Source organism: Salminus brasiliensis, chromosome 6, assembly GCF_030463535.1.
Source record: "Salminus brasiliensis chromosome 6, fSalBra1.hap2, whole genome shotgun sequence".
Taxonomy (NCBI): Eukaryota; Metazoa; Chordata; class Actinopteri; order Characiformes; family Bryconidae; genus Salminus; species Salminus brasiliensis.
The window spans coordinates 13,381,861-13,400,109 of record NC_132883.1 but is presented as its reverse complement, the minus strand read 5'-3'; the positions used below and the strand labels follow the sequence as shown (position 1 = coordinate 13,400,109).

At 39.7% G+C, this 18,249-nt stretch overlaps 1 protein-coding gene across 4 annotated transcripts in view; it reads left to right on the top strand.

Annotated features, from left to right (window-relative positions):
• Positions 1 to 18,249, top strand: part of osbpl9 (oxysterol binding protein-like 9) — a 42,309-nt gene that overhangs the window by 18,840 nt on the left and 5,220 nt on the right. For 2 of the 4 annotated variants that reach the window (XM_072681674.1, XM_072681676.1), the window contains 13 exons: positions 3,813 to 3,908; positions 4,082 to 4,129; positions 4,544 to 4,573; positions 4,688 to 4,738; positions 8,652 to 8,690; positions 11,163 to 11,262; positions 11,813 to 11,917; positions 13,555 to 13,714; positions 13,954 to 14,060; positions 15,605 to 15,723; positions 15,808 to 15,893; positions 16,635 to 16,812; positions 17,002 to 17,086. In XM_072681674.1, coding sequence (XP_072537775.1) covers positions 3,813 to 3,908; positions 4,082 to 4,129; positions 4,544 to 4,573; positions 4,688 to 4,738; positions 8,652 to 8,690; positions 11,163 to 11,262; positions 11,813 to 11,917; positions 13,555 to 13,714; positions 13,954 to 14,060; positions 15,605 to 15,723; positions 15,808 to 15,893; positions 16,635 to 16,812; positions 17,002 to 17,086 — 1,204 coding nt within the window. Of the gene's footprint in view, positions 1 to 626; positions 657 to 3,812; positions 3,909 to 4,081; positions 4,130 to 4,543; positions 4,574 to 4,687; positions 4,739 to 8,651; positions 8,691 to 11,162; positions 11,263 to 11,812; positions 11,918 to 13,554; positions 13,715 to 13,953; positions 14,061 to 15,604; positions 15,724 to 15,807; positions 15,894 to 16,634; positions 16,813 to 17,001; positions 17,087 to 18,249 lie in introns of those variants that run through there. The other 2 variants (XM_072681677.1, XM_072681675.1) reach the window with 2 other exon arrangements.

The window sequence follows — 18,249 nt, the reverse complement described above, 5'->3', positions numbered from 1 at the left end:
TGACAATCTTTCATCATCTTCAAAAACTGACTTGACTGGCTGCATAATATTTCCCACCGTCTGGTAGATGAGTTTCCGGTGGCAGTGGAGTTTATATAAGGAGGGTGGGGAATGGGTGGGGTTCTAGTTCTAGGCAGTTGAGTAGTGTGTTCTATGTGGTGTGGGACCACCCTTAGACACCAGGCACCAGGCTTAAACAATCCCTCTCTTTCTCTGCTGAGAAAAGAGAGTGCACATTCCAACTGCAACTGAGTCAACACAGTTCACCTGTGGGTTTGAACACTAGCAGTACCTCTGTCTCCAGATGCTGAAAAGTCTGAAGTTCTTATTGAAGCCTCACTGAAGCTTTAATGAAGCTTTAGTGAGTATGTTTTTGTTTCAGTTGTCTCACTGGATCACATGCTCTGTTATGAGTTCATTCCTCCACCTTTGATCCCGGTGAAGACTCGCTTGCTTTGTAAGGACGGAGCAGCCTGTGAGACTTTGACCCCTTCAGAAACTGCTTTGAGCTTTATTGTCAGAGTGGTAAAATGGCAGAGAGCTCCCGATGGCTTTTCTTCATCTTCCCTTGATGAGGTTCAGTTCGACCAGTTCCCGCCCCGGAGGTCGTCGTAAAGTTGGTCGAGCACCCCACCGCAGAGCAGAGTCCAGACTGGGGAGTACCATGTATTTTACTACCAATATGTAACTATGTTGGCAGAGGTAGTAATGGTATATCACTTCCTGTTGGTTATTTGAACTACAGCTCTAAAACCAGTATCATTGAAAATGTTTGCTTTTGATTGGTTATTGCTTTTACCTTGTTTCCCACCAACAACAACAGGCTAGTCTGACAGAGAGGCTGAGTAACTAGAACCATGGGCTGCATCTCAATTTGATAAAGAAATAGGTAGTTCCTATTTCAATGTAAGTGCCACTCATTGTGTTGTTTCATCAGGCTAAATCTTATTATTGTGCTATACATAGAATTAGACAGTTAGAATTTGTGGAGGAAGGACATCTAGTTGGGGTGGCAGGCTTTTTTAGTCAGTTGCAGGAAGCACTGCAATGTTTTCTGATGACTCTTTTGCAGTGCTGGCTTATATCTTGTTTTGGCCTTGGCTCGATCAGAGATCTGCTTGCTTGATAGGATTGGGTACTTAAGTTTGGTCCTCAAAGAAATAATATTTTGAGTATAGTATATATCTACAACCATTTAAAATCCTATTTATGCAACCACCTAAAAGTTTTGAATGAGGTTTTATATTAGTTATTGATTAATTGATTTATATAATTATTGATAACTATTTGTCCTCTAACAATGGCACATGTAAAAGTGTTTACTGTATGTTAGACAGTCACTGAAGAGTTAACCACACATGGACTATGATAAAAGTGCCTACAATTGGGCAAGTAAGGTTCTGGTCTGGTTCGTTCTTTCTTTTTTTTCTCCATCTTTGCCTCCATGCCTTCATGTCTTGGTGCCAAATATCATAGCATACCATTATAGGTATATGTTTAGTTATATGTTTGTTAACATTAGTTCCTTCTCTAAATGCACTCTTCCTCCCGATACCCAGTCCGTTAAAATATGCCTGGGTTGGGTCATCCCTAGTTTCCACAGTATTGAACGGTAGTGCATGTATTTGTGTCAGAATGCTGGTGAACTGATTTACTTGCTCACCCACATCAGTTTTAGAAGACTATATGTCTTCTCAAAAAGGGAAGAGAGTGAAAAGGATGTCCCTAACTGAACTCAAAATGTCACCGTTAACTAAATGCAGCACTGCAGACAGCCATGTTTATACAGGCAGTGTCTGCTCTGGTCTAAAAAGCCTTTCTTTCTTCTCAGTGGAAATGTCTTTATTCCATTAAGAGTATAACCTGTTCTTGTGTTGGCAGCTACAGGCCTGTTAACAAGCCTGGCTGAGTAATCTGGCTCCATCCAGCATTACAGCCAAATTCCCCCTTTGACATGTTTTGTCTTGAACACAGTCTTACTGATTATTTTCGTAAGACTGTTTAAGTGGACTGATACTGTGATTACATCAAGTCAAAGTGAAACGTTTTATTCGTTTTTTTTTATTTTATTTTATTTTTTTGAGCAAGGATTGACATAAAGTCCACCTGACACATAGGTATCCTGACAAAATCGTGACCATCAGCAATGTGGTAGTCAATAAATACTGACATTGATGATTGGCTGCACTCTGCAAACATTAAGTCCAGGTTAACTGATGAGAAGTACGGAGCAGTGGACAAGGATTTAAAAAAAAAAACAACAACAACAAAATGCTGAGTTCACTTCTTCAGAGAAATGAACTGTAATCTCCGTTCCCCACAGCATATATCACTGACACCGTGTACTATAGAAAGTTCTGTGCATATAAAGTAAACTGAAATGGTGAATAGTGAAGTAGCTGTTGAAATACATGGAATGCAGCACACTAGGGATGTCACAAGAACCAATACTTAAGTAGCATGTCTGTACCAAAATTCTAAAAATGTACCGCTGCATTCGTAGGTACTGGAGACCACTATTTTTTTTTGGAACTGACAAATTTCACATAATAAGTCTACACATGTTGTCTGACCTTAAATGCAAAGGAGAGAAGAAGGAAGGTAACACTTGAAGGGCATGTGGTATTGTGTCGGCAAGGGCAGCTGGAGCAACAGGTTCCTTTTGGTTTGTGGGGAAAAAGATCCCAAAAGTCATGTACGGCGATATCTTGACTCATAACCAGTGAAGTACCAGTATTTAAAAAGATTTGCTCTCCAATGCATTTCTGCTCATAACTTTAGTAGGCTATTTGCACACTGTGTGTGCAGCAACTTCTGTGGTTTTCTTTGAGCTATTTTGGGAATCTTGGTGTACATGAAATAGTTTCTGCTCTGTAGGTGGGGTTTAAGCCAGTCCTGGAGTTCTTGTTCTAATCAGCAAGTTTAGTACCTGTTTGGATTTACTGTCCTGTCCTGAGTACTACTGATTAAAAAGCTGTATTGATACAGTATTGTTGGCTTAAATTACATAAAAAATATATGCTGCTGTTTTTCTGGTATTTTAATATTAATCTAAATCTTGTTACTTATTACACCTAGGCTATGTACTGTCATTATTTTATATATATATATTTCAGGCAGCAGGGTACTGCATTAGAAATACCATGCCACCAAAAAGTTGATATTTGTTTTTATAAATAAAAAAATGTATTGGTGATGTCTAACCAATACCATGTGATGTCTCCTTCAAAATATTGCAATGTCAGTTTTTTTCCCAATTTCATGCAGCCCTAATTGTTGGGACTTAATTGCTGTAGATTGAACAGATTGGTGTAAGCAGTTTGTTTTTACAGATTGTTTTTATACATTACAAAAGCAGTGAGATAAAAACTGCTATTTTTCTTTGACAGGCCCTTTTAGTAAATAAAAAGTGTGATCATGTGTATCCAAGACATTTTAAAGTAGAAAAACAATATGTAAAAGTGCCTTCACATAATGTAAAGGTTCTTTACCTATTACACATTTGTCAAAAAACAGGATTTGTGATTGTATCCAAGTATCACTGCATGTATTGGCCTGTATTCTACAGTTCTGTGTGGCCGGGGTGGCCTCCCAGCATAGTCTGATTTTCTGTTTGGATGGTATTCTGTGTAATTCAGCTAATCTTATTAGCCTGGTTAGAAAAGGGAACAGACCGTGTATAGTGCGGCTGCCTGGACTTCAGGTCTCCACCCGAAAGTGGAAAGCAGAACAGGGCGAAGGGAAGAAGCAGCATGGAGGTGTTTAAGAGTACAGCAGTAACTCAAAACGGTCTCTCTCACTTTCAATTGCAGGAGGCAGAGACAGCGTTTGTCCCCAGCGTTCAAGACTTTGACAAAAAGCTTGCTGAGGCAGATGCATACCTGCAGATTCTAATTGATCAACTGAAGGTAAGGTCTATCAGAATTTTAACCCTTAAGTTCTTTTGAAATGGCTTCATTACTTGTGACTGTGGTGCTAGTTTGTGTTACTTCATTAACATAGTATTGACCAAGTTGAGTGTTCTGTGTTGTTTGTCCGAAATTGGTAGCTTTTCTTATGTCTCCTCTCTGTTATCCTGTAGCTCTTTGATGAGAAGATAAAAGACTGCAAAGATGATGAAGCACGCAGAGTAAGTCATTACCACCATCCTGTCTCAAAGACCTCTCCCTGAGAGTATATAGTTGTTGTTTTATACAAGGCGTAAGTTCCTCTATAAAGCCATGAGAGAACTCGAACTACAGTTTTGTGTAGTTTGATAGCTAATTAGCTAATTACTGGCTCAGGGATGTTGTAGTAAGTATGGTTTATTGCAGAAGAGATTTTTACTCAAGTTGATGTAAATTACAGAGTTTCGTTATTCTGGCAGTCCCATGACCTGGCAAGATTTTTCACTCTCCACCTTCGCCTTTCATTTCCCTTTTTTTTTCTTAAGAGCTGGAGTTCAGTTTTTGTTGCCTGCAGGGCAGCTTTAATGAAATATAATTGATGCTGATAGACACTTCGAATGATATTCTGATCATTATCTTCTTTGTTTATTTATTAGAAAATTGAGAACCTGAAAGAAACAACTTGTGTAAGTATATCTTTTTTTGCAGAATAAGCATTGTCTCTCCTTTTGTAAGCAGTGTCACACTTTTGTTTGTGTCTCACACTTTTGTTTGTGTTTTTGTTTTGGTTTGTTATATAGAGTATGGTAGAGTCTATCAAGCACTGTATAGTACTTCTTCAGATTGCCAAGGTAAGTCAAAGCCTATTATATTACTTATGTTATGACTGCATTAAGGCCAGTTTATGCTTCTGCATCAAATCTGTGCTGTAGCCTATTTATAGACGTGAACCCTACAGGCTAATTCATGCTTTTGCGTCAAATCTACGCCTTACCCTGCCGTAAATCGTGACTCGCACCTCCCCAAGATTTGAACTACACATTGCAGATAACAAAAACTTGTTCTGCTTGGTAGCATTGTATTTGCACTTCATCGTCACTTTTAAATTTAGTTGGATGAACATGGATTATACACTGATGTGACATAAGTGTCTGCACATGATGAATCAAATCATCAATGTATATTTAGTTCCTTGTCTGTTTCTCTCTGTGGCCAAACAAGCTTAGAAAAATCACCTCCCCCTTCTGCTTCAGTTCAGTGGCCATACTGACTTTCGCTTTTTCTGACATCTTCTCTTTTTTTGTTGCAGAATTTATAGTAAAAGTAAACAACAGTTATCATAGTCATTTGTAATGTGCCAAGAGAGTCAACACTGTGGCATTAAGAACACCTCACCAGACTAGTGTGGCTGCAGAGCAACGCAGATGCATTTGTGCACAAGTATAAACAACGTAGCGTAGGCCACTTGCACAGGCAACATCGTAGACTTTGCATTGACTCGATGTAGAGGCATAAATCAGCCTTCAGAGTTGTCATTGTAATAATGTGTATATAATCCTTTGTAGCTGTAGCAGAACTTTTGCCACTTGCCTGTGACTTTGCTCAGTCTAGTTAGCAACATTCCTACAGGGCCATGTTTGGGTGATTTGGAGAGGCGCTTCTCACATACACTTAAGAGATAATTCACTTTGTACAAAGAGAAGGGAAATTTGTGTTTAGTAGATTATTTCTTTGTTGTAACAATGCTGGCAATACTTATGGCAAATAAAGCCTGTTAATTTCCCTTTTAAATGGTGCCACATTTGTTAGGAACAAGTGTTGCGCCCATTAAAAAATTGCCAAATCTTCTCTGCCATTGCCAAACAGCTTATTTTGCTTTTGCTATTGCCACTTGTTTTGAACTTCTGGTACCCCCAGCACCTGTGAGCATGAGCCCTGCTACAGTGGTCAGTAGGTGTCTGCTCCAAGAATCAGCATGCCACGGTTGACTGATCTGGATAGGGCTCATGCGATAGGGCAACTTCAGGCTGGTGTTCCGCAAAACCAAGTTGTGGCATTATCTGGAGTGAGCCCTAGTACCTCCTCCTCAAATCTCCTAATTGAAGGCCAAGTTCCATATAATGGGGGATGTCGGAGACAGGCTGCAAAGTAGTCCCAAAAAGATGACATCCCAAGAAGATGATTTGCAGTCAATGTTTGCAGGACGATATAGCCGACAGATCAGACAATCCGGAACAGACTGTACACAGCCAGTCTCTGGTCACATCGGGCTGCCAGGAGGCCTGCCATGACTGCCCTTCACCATCAGGCCTGTTTGCGCTGGTGTCGGCAACACGTGCACTGGAACCTGAACGTGTGGAGGAATGTTATGTTCAGCAATGAGTCCAGATTCTGCCTACGGCAGTTGAATCGTCGGGTCAAAGTGTGGAGAAGACACGGAGAACGCTATGCTGATTGCTGCACCGATAGAGTAATATCTTTTGGAGGTAGTGTGATGGTGTGGGGTGACATCTCCCTCACGGGAAAAATGAGGCTTGTCATCATTAGAGGCAATCTCAATGCAGAGAGATATCAAGATGAAATTCTGCAACCAGCTGGCAATTCCATATCTCCACAGTCTGGGACCGAACTCTATCCTCCAATATGATGACGCTCGCCCCCACAGAGCGGGGTTTATCAGAGACTGCCTCCAGAATGTTGGAGTAGAGAGGATGGAATGGCCTGCCAGCAGTTCCAGAGTAACCAACACAGCCACGTTGGCTGACTTGCGACAAATGCTGTTTGAAAAATGGGATGCCATCCCACAGCAGTGTGTGACCAGGCTGGTCACATCATGAGGAGGTGGTGCCAGGCTGTTGTGGCTGTGTATGGTTCTTTCACACAATACTGAGGCTCCTGTTTGTTAAATTAATAAATTGCCAATATGTCTTCAAACTTCAATCATCCAGTCCACCAAACAGAAAACGAGTTAATGGCAGAATAGGCTGTTTGGCATTGGCAGAGAGGATTTGGCAGACTTTTCATGGGCTCAACCCACATACTAATCTCTGCTGATCATCCCACAAATGCATGTTTTTTTAACAAATGTGGCACCATTTAAAAGTAAAATTAACAGGCTTTCCAGGTATAAGATTTATTGCCAAGAAGCATTGTTACAACAAACCTACCAAACACAGTTCCTTATTTTTTGTGCTAAGTTTAATTCGTTACACAGTGCCTTGCAAATGTATTCAATCCCCTCGAAATGTAAGTGTTGTTTTTTTTTTTTTTTGTGATGTGTTATTTTAGAAGAGTGACTGTCCAAATTATTGAAGTACTATTGGTTTTATGTAAGAAAATATTATGTGACAAAAAGTACTGAAAATACTTAAGTTTGCTTAAGTATTCACATTCATACTGATGAAAGATATTGCCCTGGACACGGTTGACATTAATCTTTTTAATGTATATATATTTTTTATGTTAAAGTTTCTCTTACTTTAGATGTCATTGGTCACACTGAATAAATATAATTCTGAATAGAATTGGGAAAATGAAGATGAACGAGCGTTCTAAGAACAACTAAAATAGAAGATGAAGTTGTAGGCATACATAAAATAGGAAAAGGCTACAAATAACATCCAAGTTAGTGGATGTTTTAGTGAGCAAGGCTGGATCAATTATGAGAAAATGTAAGGTGCATAAGCTCACTGTCTAGATTATGAGGCCCCTTAAAAAGAAGCAGAAGGAAACTTGCAAGGGAAGCCACAGAGAGGGCAGCTGTCATTTTGAAAGAGATATGGATTTTAGTGGTTCAGACTGGAGTGAAGGTGGACAAGACAATGATATAATGAGCTCTGGGTTAAACTAGACTGCATGTGAGGGTGGCTAGAGAGAATCCAGTACTAAAAAAACACTTTAAAGCAAATGTGTCCTGAAAGCCTCAGAGTGACTCTGCTAAAATGTGGGAAAAGGTTGTAGAGGGGTAGATGCGTCGGTAGGTCATTGATCCCAAAGGAAATCGAGCAGCCAGAAGCAGTTACACAATACAGCACAGTAATACAATACTAAGGGTGGTACAGTATAAAAAAATGTAGTCAAGGCACAGCAAAAGAATATTAACTATAGATGATGCCGTTAAGTATAGATAAATATATCTCCCTCATAACAATCTGGTCAGATAAGACAAAAGTAAAGCCAGAGATTTTGGCCAGAATTCTAAACACCATTCTTCAACATGCTAAAAGGTTATTGCATCATGTTGCGGGCTGCTTTCCTCAGTATGATGCAGCATGATGCTGCAAGACCACCTTGATTTTGTCTGCTAAATAATCTCAAGCCTGGGAGAAGCATCACTTTCCAGCAGGATAATGAAAATTGTTGTCCACAAGCATCATACAACCAACCTGACCAACCGGGAGCAAATCTGCCAGAGAGAATTGGCAAAATTGGTAGACATTTTTGCTGTTATTGCAGTAAAACATGGAAACTCTTGAAAAATAGTGCATTTTGACTTTGGTTTGCAATGAAAGTACTTGCTGTCTAACACTCTGTGTCATTTGTAATCTGGACAAGTCTGAACACTTAAGGAGGTTGAATAATTTTGCAAGGAACTGTGTTTGTTGTGTTACCATTTTCTTAGATACCATTAAATATTGATGAGGTAGAATAGAGAGAGAGAGAGAGAGAGAATGGAGCTAGTTGTTAGTTAATGGTTGAGTTGGTTCACAGATCTGACTTGATCTGCACATTCTTCAATTCATGTTTTCTTTCCAAAATTTTAAGGATCAAAGTAATGAACAGCAACACGCAAATGGACTGATAGTAAGTTGTGACTTTCCTCAACCATGAAACGGTTCTGATTCGACCGACCCTCTTTTCCTCTTTACTCTGGAAATCTTTCCTTCACTTCAGGAAAAGCCAAATCAGTAATTCGCAACCAGTGCATGCCTTTAAGTCTGGAAAATGGCTCTGCCTGCCACATCTTTCTCTCGCTCTCACTTTCATCACTCTTCCTCAAGTGAAATTACACTTTCTATCTGGGGGAATTTTCTGGAACTGTGTTTTTTTTTTTTGTTTGTTTGTTTTTGTTTTTTTTTCTTGTCCTGTGACTCTAAAACACAATAGCTTGCAGGCATCTTTTAGACGCTTTGTGTCTAAGCCATTACCACCTCCGCTTATATGCTCTCGACATGCGAACATGCACACAAATACATTAAACTGCTATTGATCTCCTCTCACCATACGTGCTTGCTGAAGCATCTTGGGACTAATAGATATCTGCTCATCACTGGCTGTTTAGTGACTGTTATCCATCCGTAGGCGCACATATCACATGCTAATAAAGGCCCTGGCTGGTCCTGGAGAGAGGTATGAAACACACCTGATTTGACACTGATCAAGCATTGTTAGATTTCTACCCAGGTTAGACTAGGTTTTATACAGGAGGCTACTATGTAAAAATGTGTTCCTTTGTTGGGTTTACAGCATCAGTATGAAAACCTATTAGCCAATATGTTAGCTTGGTATACTTATTTGCACTTTAACATTTTTGGTAAGCCTGCTGGTTATTGTATGTCGTCTATGGTCCCTAGGGTGGGGAATGGTAAATGGACTGTGGTAAATTATCACTATATCCTTTGCTGAGTACATCATGGGTGCTGGGTATGGACAGAATTGGGGGATAGGTTATAACATAATGCCGAAACACAATACACCAGTCAGCCAAAACATTAGCATTAGCATTACCTTCCTAATATTAAGCAACAGCATTTTTGCATATTTCCTCTGAAGCCTGTGGTATCTGGCACCAAGACATTAGCAGCAGAACCTTTAACCTTTCAACACATCAGCTTCAAGATTGTTTACTTGCTGCCTAATATATCCCACCCCTTGACAGATGCCATTTCAGAGGAAGGTGATCGGTGTTTTCCACTTCATCTGTCAGTGGTGCAAATGTTATGGCTGCTAGGTTATATACATTTCTTTATATAGATATATTTATATATCTATATTTTTTACTCACACACAAAAAAAACATTTAAAAATGTACACCTGGCTTTAACGTGCATTATGTAACATTTTTCAAATGTAGTACTTGGCTAGTGCTTTTTATTTTGTCCATTCCAGCTTGTCCCAAAAAAATTAAATACTGTGATGTATATAGTGTATTAGAGAACTGTCTTCCAGTATCACAATGTTCTGTTTTTGCCATATTAATTAGACTAACACTTAAAGCATATAAAAAAGTGCTGGAACAAGCTTTGCAGCTATATGTACCCATCTGCTTCATGACATGGTCGCTAACCTCTTAGCGGTGCCCTCCACGTCTCCTTGCCTGTTGATTTAATCCAATCCCAGCTGCCTCCCATCGCCACGGATCTCATTCTCTTAATTGGCTTTTAATTAAGAACGGCAGACACATTCACCACGCAGAGAAACCAGAGAGCGCTTCAATTAAAAACAAATAACCAAGATTAAATCCTTTGAATGTCCCTGAAGAGAAAACCCTCTCCAAATCTCATTCATATCAACTGCAATCGTCAAAAAAACGTTGCTATAGTAGACTACTGAGATATTTCACTGCATGCCAAAGTTATTTCTTTCATTTTCCTGTCCTCTGTACATTTTCCTTTTTTTTCCCCCTCCCTGTACTGTTTTTTAGAGAGGATCTTTAGCTGTGATGAGTTATGCATGTTGGTTACAGTCAGAAGTGGAACCTTATCACTGTTCACCTGCATGAGCTGTGCAATAGCAGGACTGTGGTCTGGCCTTGTTGCTGTGGAAGCTGGGTGTGAATAGCCACTTATCTCAGGCTCCTCTGATCAAGTGTTTGTGTGTGCATTGGGGCCCTTATAAAGCAGGTTGTTGCTGCAGTAATTTTACATAATTAGAGTCCATTTGACCACTGCCGAGGCTCTGACAAGACCAGACTGCAGCTGTGTGATTGACTAATCTGACACACAGTCAGATTTTTAATTGTTACAGTCTTTCTTGACCTAATCAAATATTTCAGTTGTTTTTCACATTTTAGCCCCAGCCAAACTCTTAATCATGTGTTACACATTATGAGTAGACCAATACTGTTCAAATGTGCCCTCTTATAAGCTGAATAAAACACAGTTTTATGATGTCCTGTGGAGAGTAATATCGTTCAGTTCTTCTGAGAATCCAGAGAAATAAATCCGCTTCTCACAACAGAATGAAAACATCAAGCTCAGGCTGATGTGTAGTTATATAGGTTTGTGAGCTGTGAACTGATTTGTGTCTGTGTGTTGTGCCTGCTCTCCCCTGTAGAGCACCATAAACCCAGTGGATGGAGTTTACCAGCCCAACCCCCTGGACGCCTCTGTAGTCAGTGCCATTGCCATGCCAACACAGACCACCCTCCCCACAGGTGAGAATGTGTGTCCCTCTCTCTAATCCTTTTTTCTGCCCAGCCCTCTCTCCATTTTCTTTCTCTCTCTCGTTGCCCGAGTCTCACTTTGTCTGTTGCTCTGTCTCCACCTTTGTCTGTCTCTCACTCTGTCTCTGTTTGTAGGTTTCCCTATCTCTTTCCCTCTTTTTCTTGCTCTCTCTCGGTCGGTCTTGCTTTTTCATTGTCCTTTACATTGTTCCCTTGCCTCCATCTCTCTACATGTCTGCCTTTGTTGGTCTATCTTTCACTCTCTTGTTCTTTTACCCATTTCTGCCCCTCTCTTTATTGTACAGTTTCTCTTCTGCTTTTTCTTTGTTACCATATAAGCTGATATCACACTCGCTTTATAATCTGGAACATTACAGTCATCTTCTCTGTAGTTATGGTGAAATGGAACTAAGTTGGGTGTACATCAGAAGCACATCTGTGTTAAGGTTCTAGCTAAAAGCCATTATTTTTTGTGTGATATGTGTTGCTTGATTGAGCTCTGCAGATATTTTAAGCAAGTTTTTCTTGTTGGAACCTTTAGATGGAGCTCAGGTGTGTAAAGCGGAACAGAGGCCTTCTTCTTTACCCGTGGGTCCTGTCGTCACGGTGATGGGCAGCCTTCAGACGCCCACTCCCAACAGCACAGGTACAGAGACACCAGCACGGCCTATTATAAACCATTGCCATGGTTAAACATGGAGTGAGAGAGATTTTTACAACAGCAAACGGATCCAAACAAGCTTGTGTTTACAGAAAGAATCAGGGGAAAAAGGCTAAAGAGCATGTCTCTAAACAAGGGTGTTCAGGTCAATGGTAAAGTTTGGCATATAGTTAGTTTTATACATATTTTATCACTGTCTAAGCAGCGCTTTGCATCTGTAAACACTGTTTCATCATAACGCTAATACAATATTGCCCATCGTATGAGACACATTGTTTAATGTAATATATAATTACAAATAATATAATTGTCACATAAATTTACAGTAATAGTTTTATGCCAGCGCTCTGATATTTTGTATTGCAAAACAATATGCTCTTAAAGGAACTTTACAAAATTCTTCAGCAGATCTGTAAAAAAAGTTGCTTGCAGAAGTGTTTTAGTTTAAGCTTTAAGTCCACCATGGTACATTTCTACCATTTTTGCACACTGTTTTGTAAACAGAGCTTTTGATATTGACCGGAGCCCCTCCAACCTCAGATACTGAACTATCCTTTATAGTGATTGTTGTCCTTATTGTCCTTCCCTTACAAGTCTGATTGATGGTCGAATGCAGAGTTGTCTGGGCAGGAACAGGGTCATATGATACAGCTTCCATTTCCTCACAGTTGATCCATTAGTGCTCACTGGGATAACAAAATGCTTAAATATTTTTGTAGTCTTTTCATATCATGTGCATTTCTACCTCTAATTATGTACTCTTTGGTCTTTACAGCTTTCCTTCAGATTCACAGTCTGACTACTGGTACTTGGGTTAAATATTTACATAAACAGTATTGTTTAAAATTAGAATTATTATATAGAACACCAAAGTATAATGTGTAGTTCAAACAAATCTGATTACTTTTAAGGGGGTTGTAAAGCACTGTATAAATTATTTAATTTATACGTAATCTATGTAGTAATGTTTTATTTCTTCTTTATTTAAGCATTTTATAGCATAACTTTGCATGTCACTAATTAAGCCTAGTAGTAGTTCTCATATCCTTTCCAGTGCAGTCTCATAGTACCCTTGTTTAACATTTCCTTGCATTGGGCTTGCCGTATTAGATTGTACATTAGTAGCAGTATTGGTATGGTGTTCTGTGCACTGGAGCTGCAGTGGTGCTGAGCTCCTCTATAGCCATTCTTAGTGCTGGGTCTGGCAGAGGCTGCGTAACTGTGCTTCTGCTGATGTGGTGCAAGAAATGATGAGCTTGGCAGAAAGTGCAGCGCAGAAGCTTTCACTGCAGCCTAAGTAACTGCAAGCTAAACCGACAAGGAGGAGACTACAAGTCATTTTTCATTAACGCATCTCTGTAATGGCTTGTTTCATGTAAAATTAGTTATTGATTATCATGGCTCGCTCTTTTTTTTTTTTTTTTTTTTTTTCTTTTTTTTTTTTTTTTTTTCCTTTTTTTCTTCTGCCAAAATATGCTTCAGTATCAGTCCTATTTTGGTGCAGACATGCCAGCCGTACATTTAAAGTGTGGATGGCAGATGCAGTGTGTTTAATAATGTGGTACTTATTTGCATGGCACACCATTTAGTCAGCTCCTTTTGCTTTTGAATTTGCCTTATAGGGAGTGGTCCCTCCGCCCCTAGCAGCAGTGTGACTTCACCCAGTCACATTAACGTGCCGCCCCACTCTGTCCCAGATTTCTCCTACTCCAGCAGTGAGGATGAGTTCTATGACGCTGATGAATTTTACCAGAGCAACACCTCACCTAAACACTGCATAGAGTGAGTAATGCGCACACACCCTTGCCACAGTATACCACACACACAGTATGATGAGCTCGGTTACAAACCATACAAGTGTTAATCTTTCAATTAGGAGCTGGTGTTAAACAGGCCTCTAATTACTGCATAATGTTGCACACGCTCTTGGCTCACACCTTAGAGTTCTCCAAATGCACACTCTGCAGGCACTGGAATATACAGTATTGTTTTACAGTATTGCTTTTTATTTTTTGCTACAGCCCATCCAGAACCCCTGCTGCTAACAGTGAGACAAACGCAGCCCTCAAACGGCCCGACACCAATGAATCAATCAACTCCTCCATGTCCAATGGCACAACTGATGCAGGTACTAAAACATATGGCACTGTATAAACTCACATGTACGTACAAGCGCGCACACACACAATGGAATTCTGCTATTGATGGTTGACTTAATAATATCTACACTCTTGCTCAGACAAAATGTCCACATACACAACCATATGTATTTCACCTACTTATTGAATGTAGCAGACAAGCATATTGTCACTGGCACACAGTATATATATATTTTTTATCTGAATCTGGCAGTTGTTCTATAAATGGTGTCTTAATTTCACAATGAATGGACGAATAGAAATGCTCCAGAATTACTTGGACTATTTTTTTTTATATTATTTATTTATTTATTTTTTTACATTGACGTACATTAACAGTTGTAAAGTTGGCGATTTGCACATCTGTCCTCCGCGCATCTGACGTGCAATATTTACAACTCCTCTCTATCCGGTGGTAGTACAGAAACTACACACCCACACAGCACTAATAGGGCGTTGTGTCACTGTTACACCCAGAGTCACTACTGATTCAGAGTATCATAATACTACAGACACAGAATATCACACATGAGAGGTGTGTTTAAGTGAGTTTAAGCTCTTCAGGAGACAGTTCACTGTGTTGTTCAGAGACAAACATATACAGAATACCTAAATGAGCTTTGTGGAGCTTTTTATACAATAATGAAATAAAGACAAGAACATTTAAACAGTTCCTGACAATTGTATTTTGGCCCAAGCATGAGTGCAGATCATGAGTATTATTATAATCAGTTGTGTAGCTACCTTCAGATTGATTTGTCTTGATGCATTTATACAGTCTCCCATAAGTTTTGAGATTCGGTGGATATAAAGAACATTACATATCATATGATTTTACAAAATTCTCATTGCATGATGGATTAGTGAATTGTGACACTCTCATCAGGATAGACATCAGGATAGACATCAGGATAGACATCAGGATAGACATCAGGATAGACATCAGGATAGTACAGGATAAAGATTATCAGTCAAAATAACTACTATTGATTTGCACTGACTGCTCCTTCTGCTATAATTTCCCTTTCTGTGTAGCTTTGGACGGGCTGTTCTTGCTGACTCAGTCTCATCAGGTCCTGCAAAGATATTCCCAGTCACTTAAGGAACCGCAGCTCTTCTGTTTTTACTTACATAACGCACTAATTCATAAGCATCACACTCACAAAGTGTGCATAATCAACAGTTTCCAGCCCTGAATACTCATGTCTTTCCCATACATCCAAATGCAGGTGTCACTTTGGTTGCTGTTACTGCTGAAACATTAGACAGCTGAGCAGTCACTCAGCTGAAGTCACTCAGATCTTTTCCTTTTGCCATTTCGATTGCAAATCAAGGTCAGCTGGGCCTGCACAGCATTTTTATACATATCCCAGAGCACAGTAGGATATTAATTGCATCATGCAGTTCACCTGTCTGGAAACCTCTGTGCTTGTTATGTTTCTAAATCTGTTTAGAATATACACACACTTGCAATGTATATGCACAATCCTGTACTTTGCATAGCCGCCTGAGTTCTGTGTGCTGTGTTGCTCAGATCAGTTTGACAGTCATGATGAGAAGGATGATGAGGGGGAGGGAGAGTCCGTGGAGGAGCATAAGAGCGTTATCATGCACCTGCTTTCCCAAGTGCGACTGGGAATGGACCTCACCAAGGTAACTCTGCTCTTTCCTCCTGTCCTCTCCCTCTGTCCTCTCTCCTTGTTTGTTGTAGCTCATTGTGTTTATCTTCTTTCCCAGGTGGTTTTACCTACATTCATCTTGGAGAGGAGGTCGTTGTTGGAAATGTATGCAGACTTTTTTGCACATCCTGATTTGTTTGTCAGGTAAAGTGTTGTTCCTCTGTCTTCTGCAATACACAGATGTCACATATAGGTGTAGCAGTACAGAGTAATGTGGTTGGTGTGTTGTGGCTTGTGGCTTGAGGCTATCATTAGCATGTGCCATGATCAGGCAAAAACACTGTGCTATGCTAATGCTTAGTTATTGTAATTGTGTTATGCTGAATTCTTTGAATAAACTGGAAATGTTATAAATAAATGTTTAGCAAAGGGACAAGAAAACAGGAGGCTATGTTCAACATGCAGTGTAATGTGAGTAAAGCAAATGCAAAATAAGAATACAAGCTGAGTACTACCCAAGAATACTGCTTGATTAGAAGGCAAAAACAAGTAGTGATTAGAAAACAAGAGGTGCTTTGACCAATCCAAAGTGACCATGTTAGACCATCCTCCAACAGACCCCTCTGCTGTAAACCATGTGTCCATTTAATCTTAAATGCAAGATTTAACCACAGCATCATAACCAGTCTGGGGTTAATGCAGATTAATAGCATATTTACTAAACAATGACTCATTAATTTTTGTTGTTTATATCATTTTAAATAAAAAAAAAGCTAATTGACTGGCTGTGACTGACCTTTAACTCTTGCCTTAACTCTTTTACTGCTGTATTGTAGTATGTTTTGGTTTGCACTTCTATAGTTTATCTGAGATTTTTAGATGCTGTGGTTGTAGACAGCATTTTGCAGAGTGTTCTCATATTTAAACGTTCTGGTCTGCCCTCAGCATTGCAGAGCAGCCAGAGCCCAGGGAGCGCATGGTGCAGGTGGTGAAGTGGTATCTCTCCGCCTTTCATGCTGGCCGGAAAGGATCTGTGGCCAAGAAGCCCTACAACCCCATCCTGGGGGAAGTGTTCTACTGCCACTGGGATATTCCCTCTGAAACAGAGGATCCTGCCTTTGTGGTGAGTGTGTGTTTGTGTGTTTTTTGAGAGTAAGGGTTTGTATTAATGTAAAATGTGAATGTACTTGTACTACAGTGAAAAAAACATTTTCTATTTTCATTTCACTTTTTTATGTACTTTGAATTGAGGCTTTTTTCAGCCTGGTGTATTTGTGTGTGTGTGTTTGTGTGTGTGTTTGTGTTTGTACAGGAGCCAGTGTCAGAAGGGCCAGTGCCACTTTGTAGCAGGAGTAGTGTGTCGTTTGTGGCGGAGCAGGTTTCCCATCACCCCCCTAGTGAGTACACAAAGTTAAAACTCAGTAAAGCAGAAGATACACCCTTTACTTCATAGTATCTTTTCACAATATCCTGAGTGACTCAAGTCCTTATAGGCAAGTCTGTTCTCTCGAGTGCCATCTTTGCAACTTTGCTTTGCAGTTCTACTCCTATCTGTATGAATATGGAGAAAGCAAAATACTTGGATCTAAAAGTTAAAACACATTTTAAATCACTTTTAAAAATCTTTCAAAAACCTCATGAATAGTCACCTGATTGGCTGCGCTTGCTCAGATGTCCACATCAAGAGGGGCTTTCCCCACTCGCACCACAATATGGCCACCATCCTCCACTTATGTTAAGACAAGAACTCCCATTCATATGAATGCAGCATGACCTTTCTTCAGCACATGTAAGCTGTTACACTGCAGAATTATCTTTGCAAGTGCAGCCATTGTAAATTTAATCCACATATGTACATGCCTAAATATTTGTTTGAAAACTAAATGTAACTAATAGCTAGTTATATAGATAGTTTTCAGTTTAATGACCTGGATTTCTGAACAGTTGCTGATGCACATGTGCTAAAAAGCAGTGCCCCACATGAGGTTTCAGATTCATCTTCGCCAGCATCACCGGAGCCATCAAGGAGTTCCAGTTGCTGACAGTTCAGCCATGTTTTCATCCTTGGTTTCTCCATTTTTAAACTTTTTATTCTCTTTTGACACTGAAGCCACATCCCCCTGCGGGCACGTTCAGCCATTTCTTAGAACATGGACATGTTATCAAAGAAGGAGTGGTTGTGATGTTAATGTCTAATGTTGTTTAAACAGAGATGTCACCCCAAATATTAATGAGGTCTGTTATCTCACACTCCCGCCACTGAAAACCTCTCACTGATGTCTTTCATTTTCCTTTCTTCTCAGCATGCATTTATGAGAAATGTTATGTTGGATTGGCAAAAGTCGCATGAATTCCTGAGTATTGTTCCGAGTTCAAAACCACATGTGAAAGTCGTCCAAATTGGAAATAAAAATGTGAAATTTAGTGTGTTTCACACTGCCACACAATAACACATCTGTGACCTGTATTACATATTACAAAATTATATATTTTCCCATCCTGTACTGACCAAAGTGACTAATTACTTATCATCTAATACATCTCAGACCTGCATTGTTTT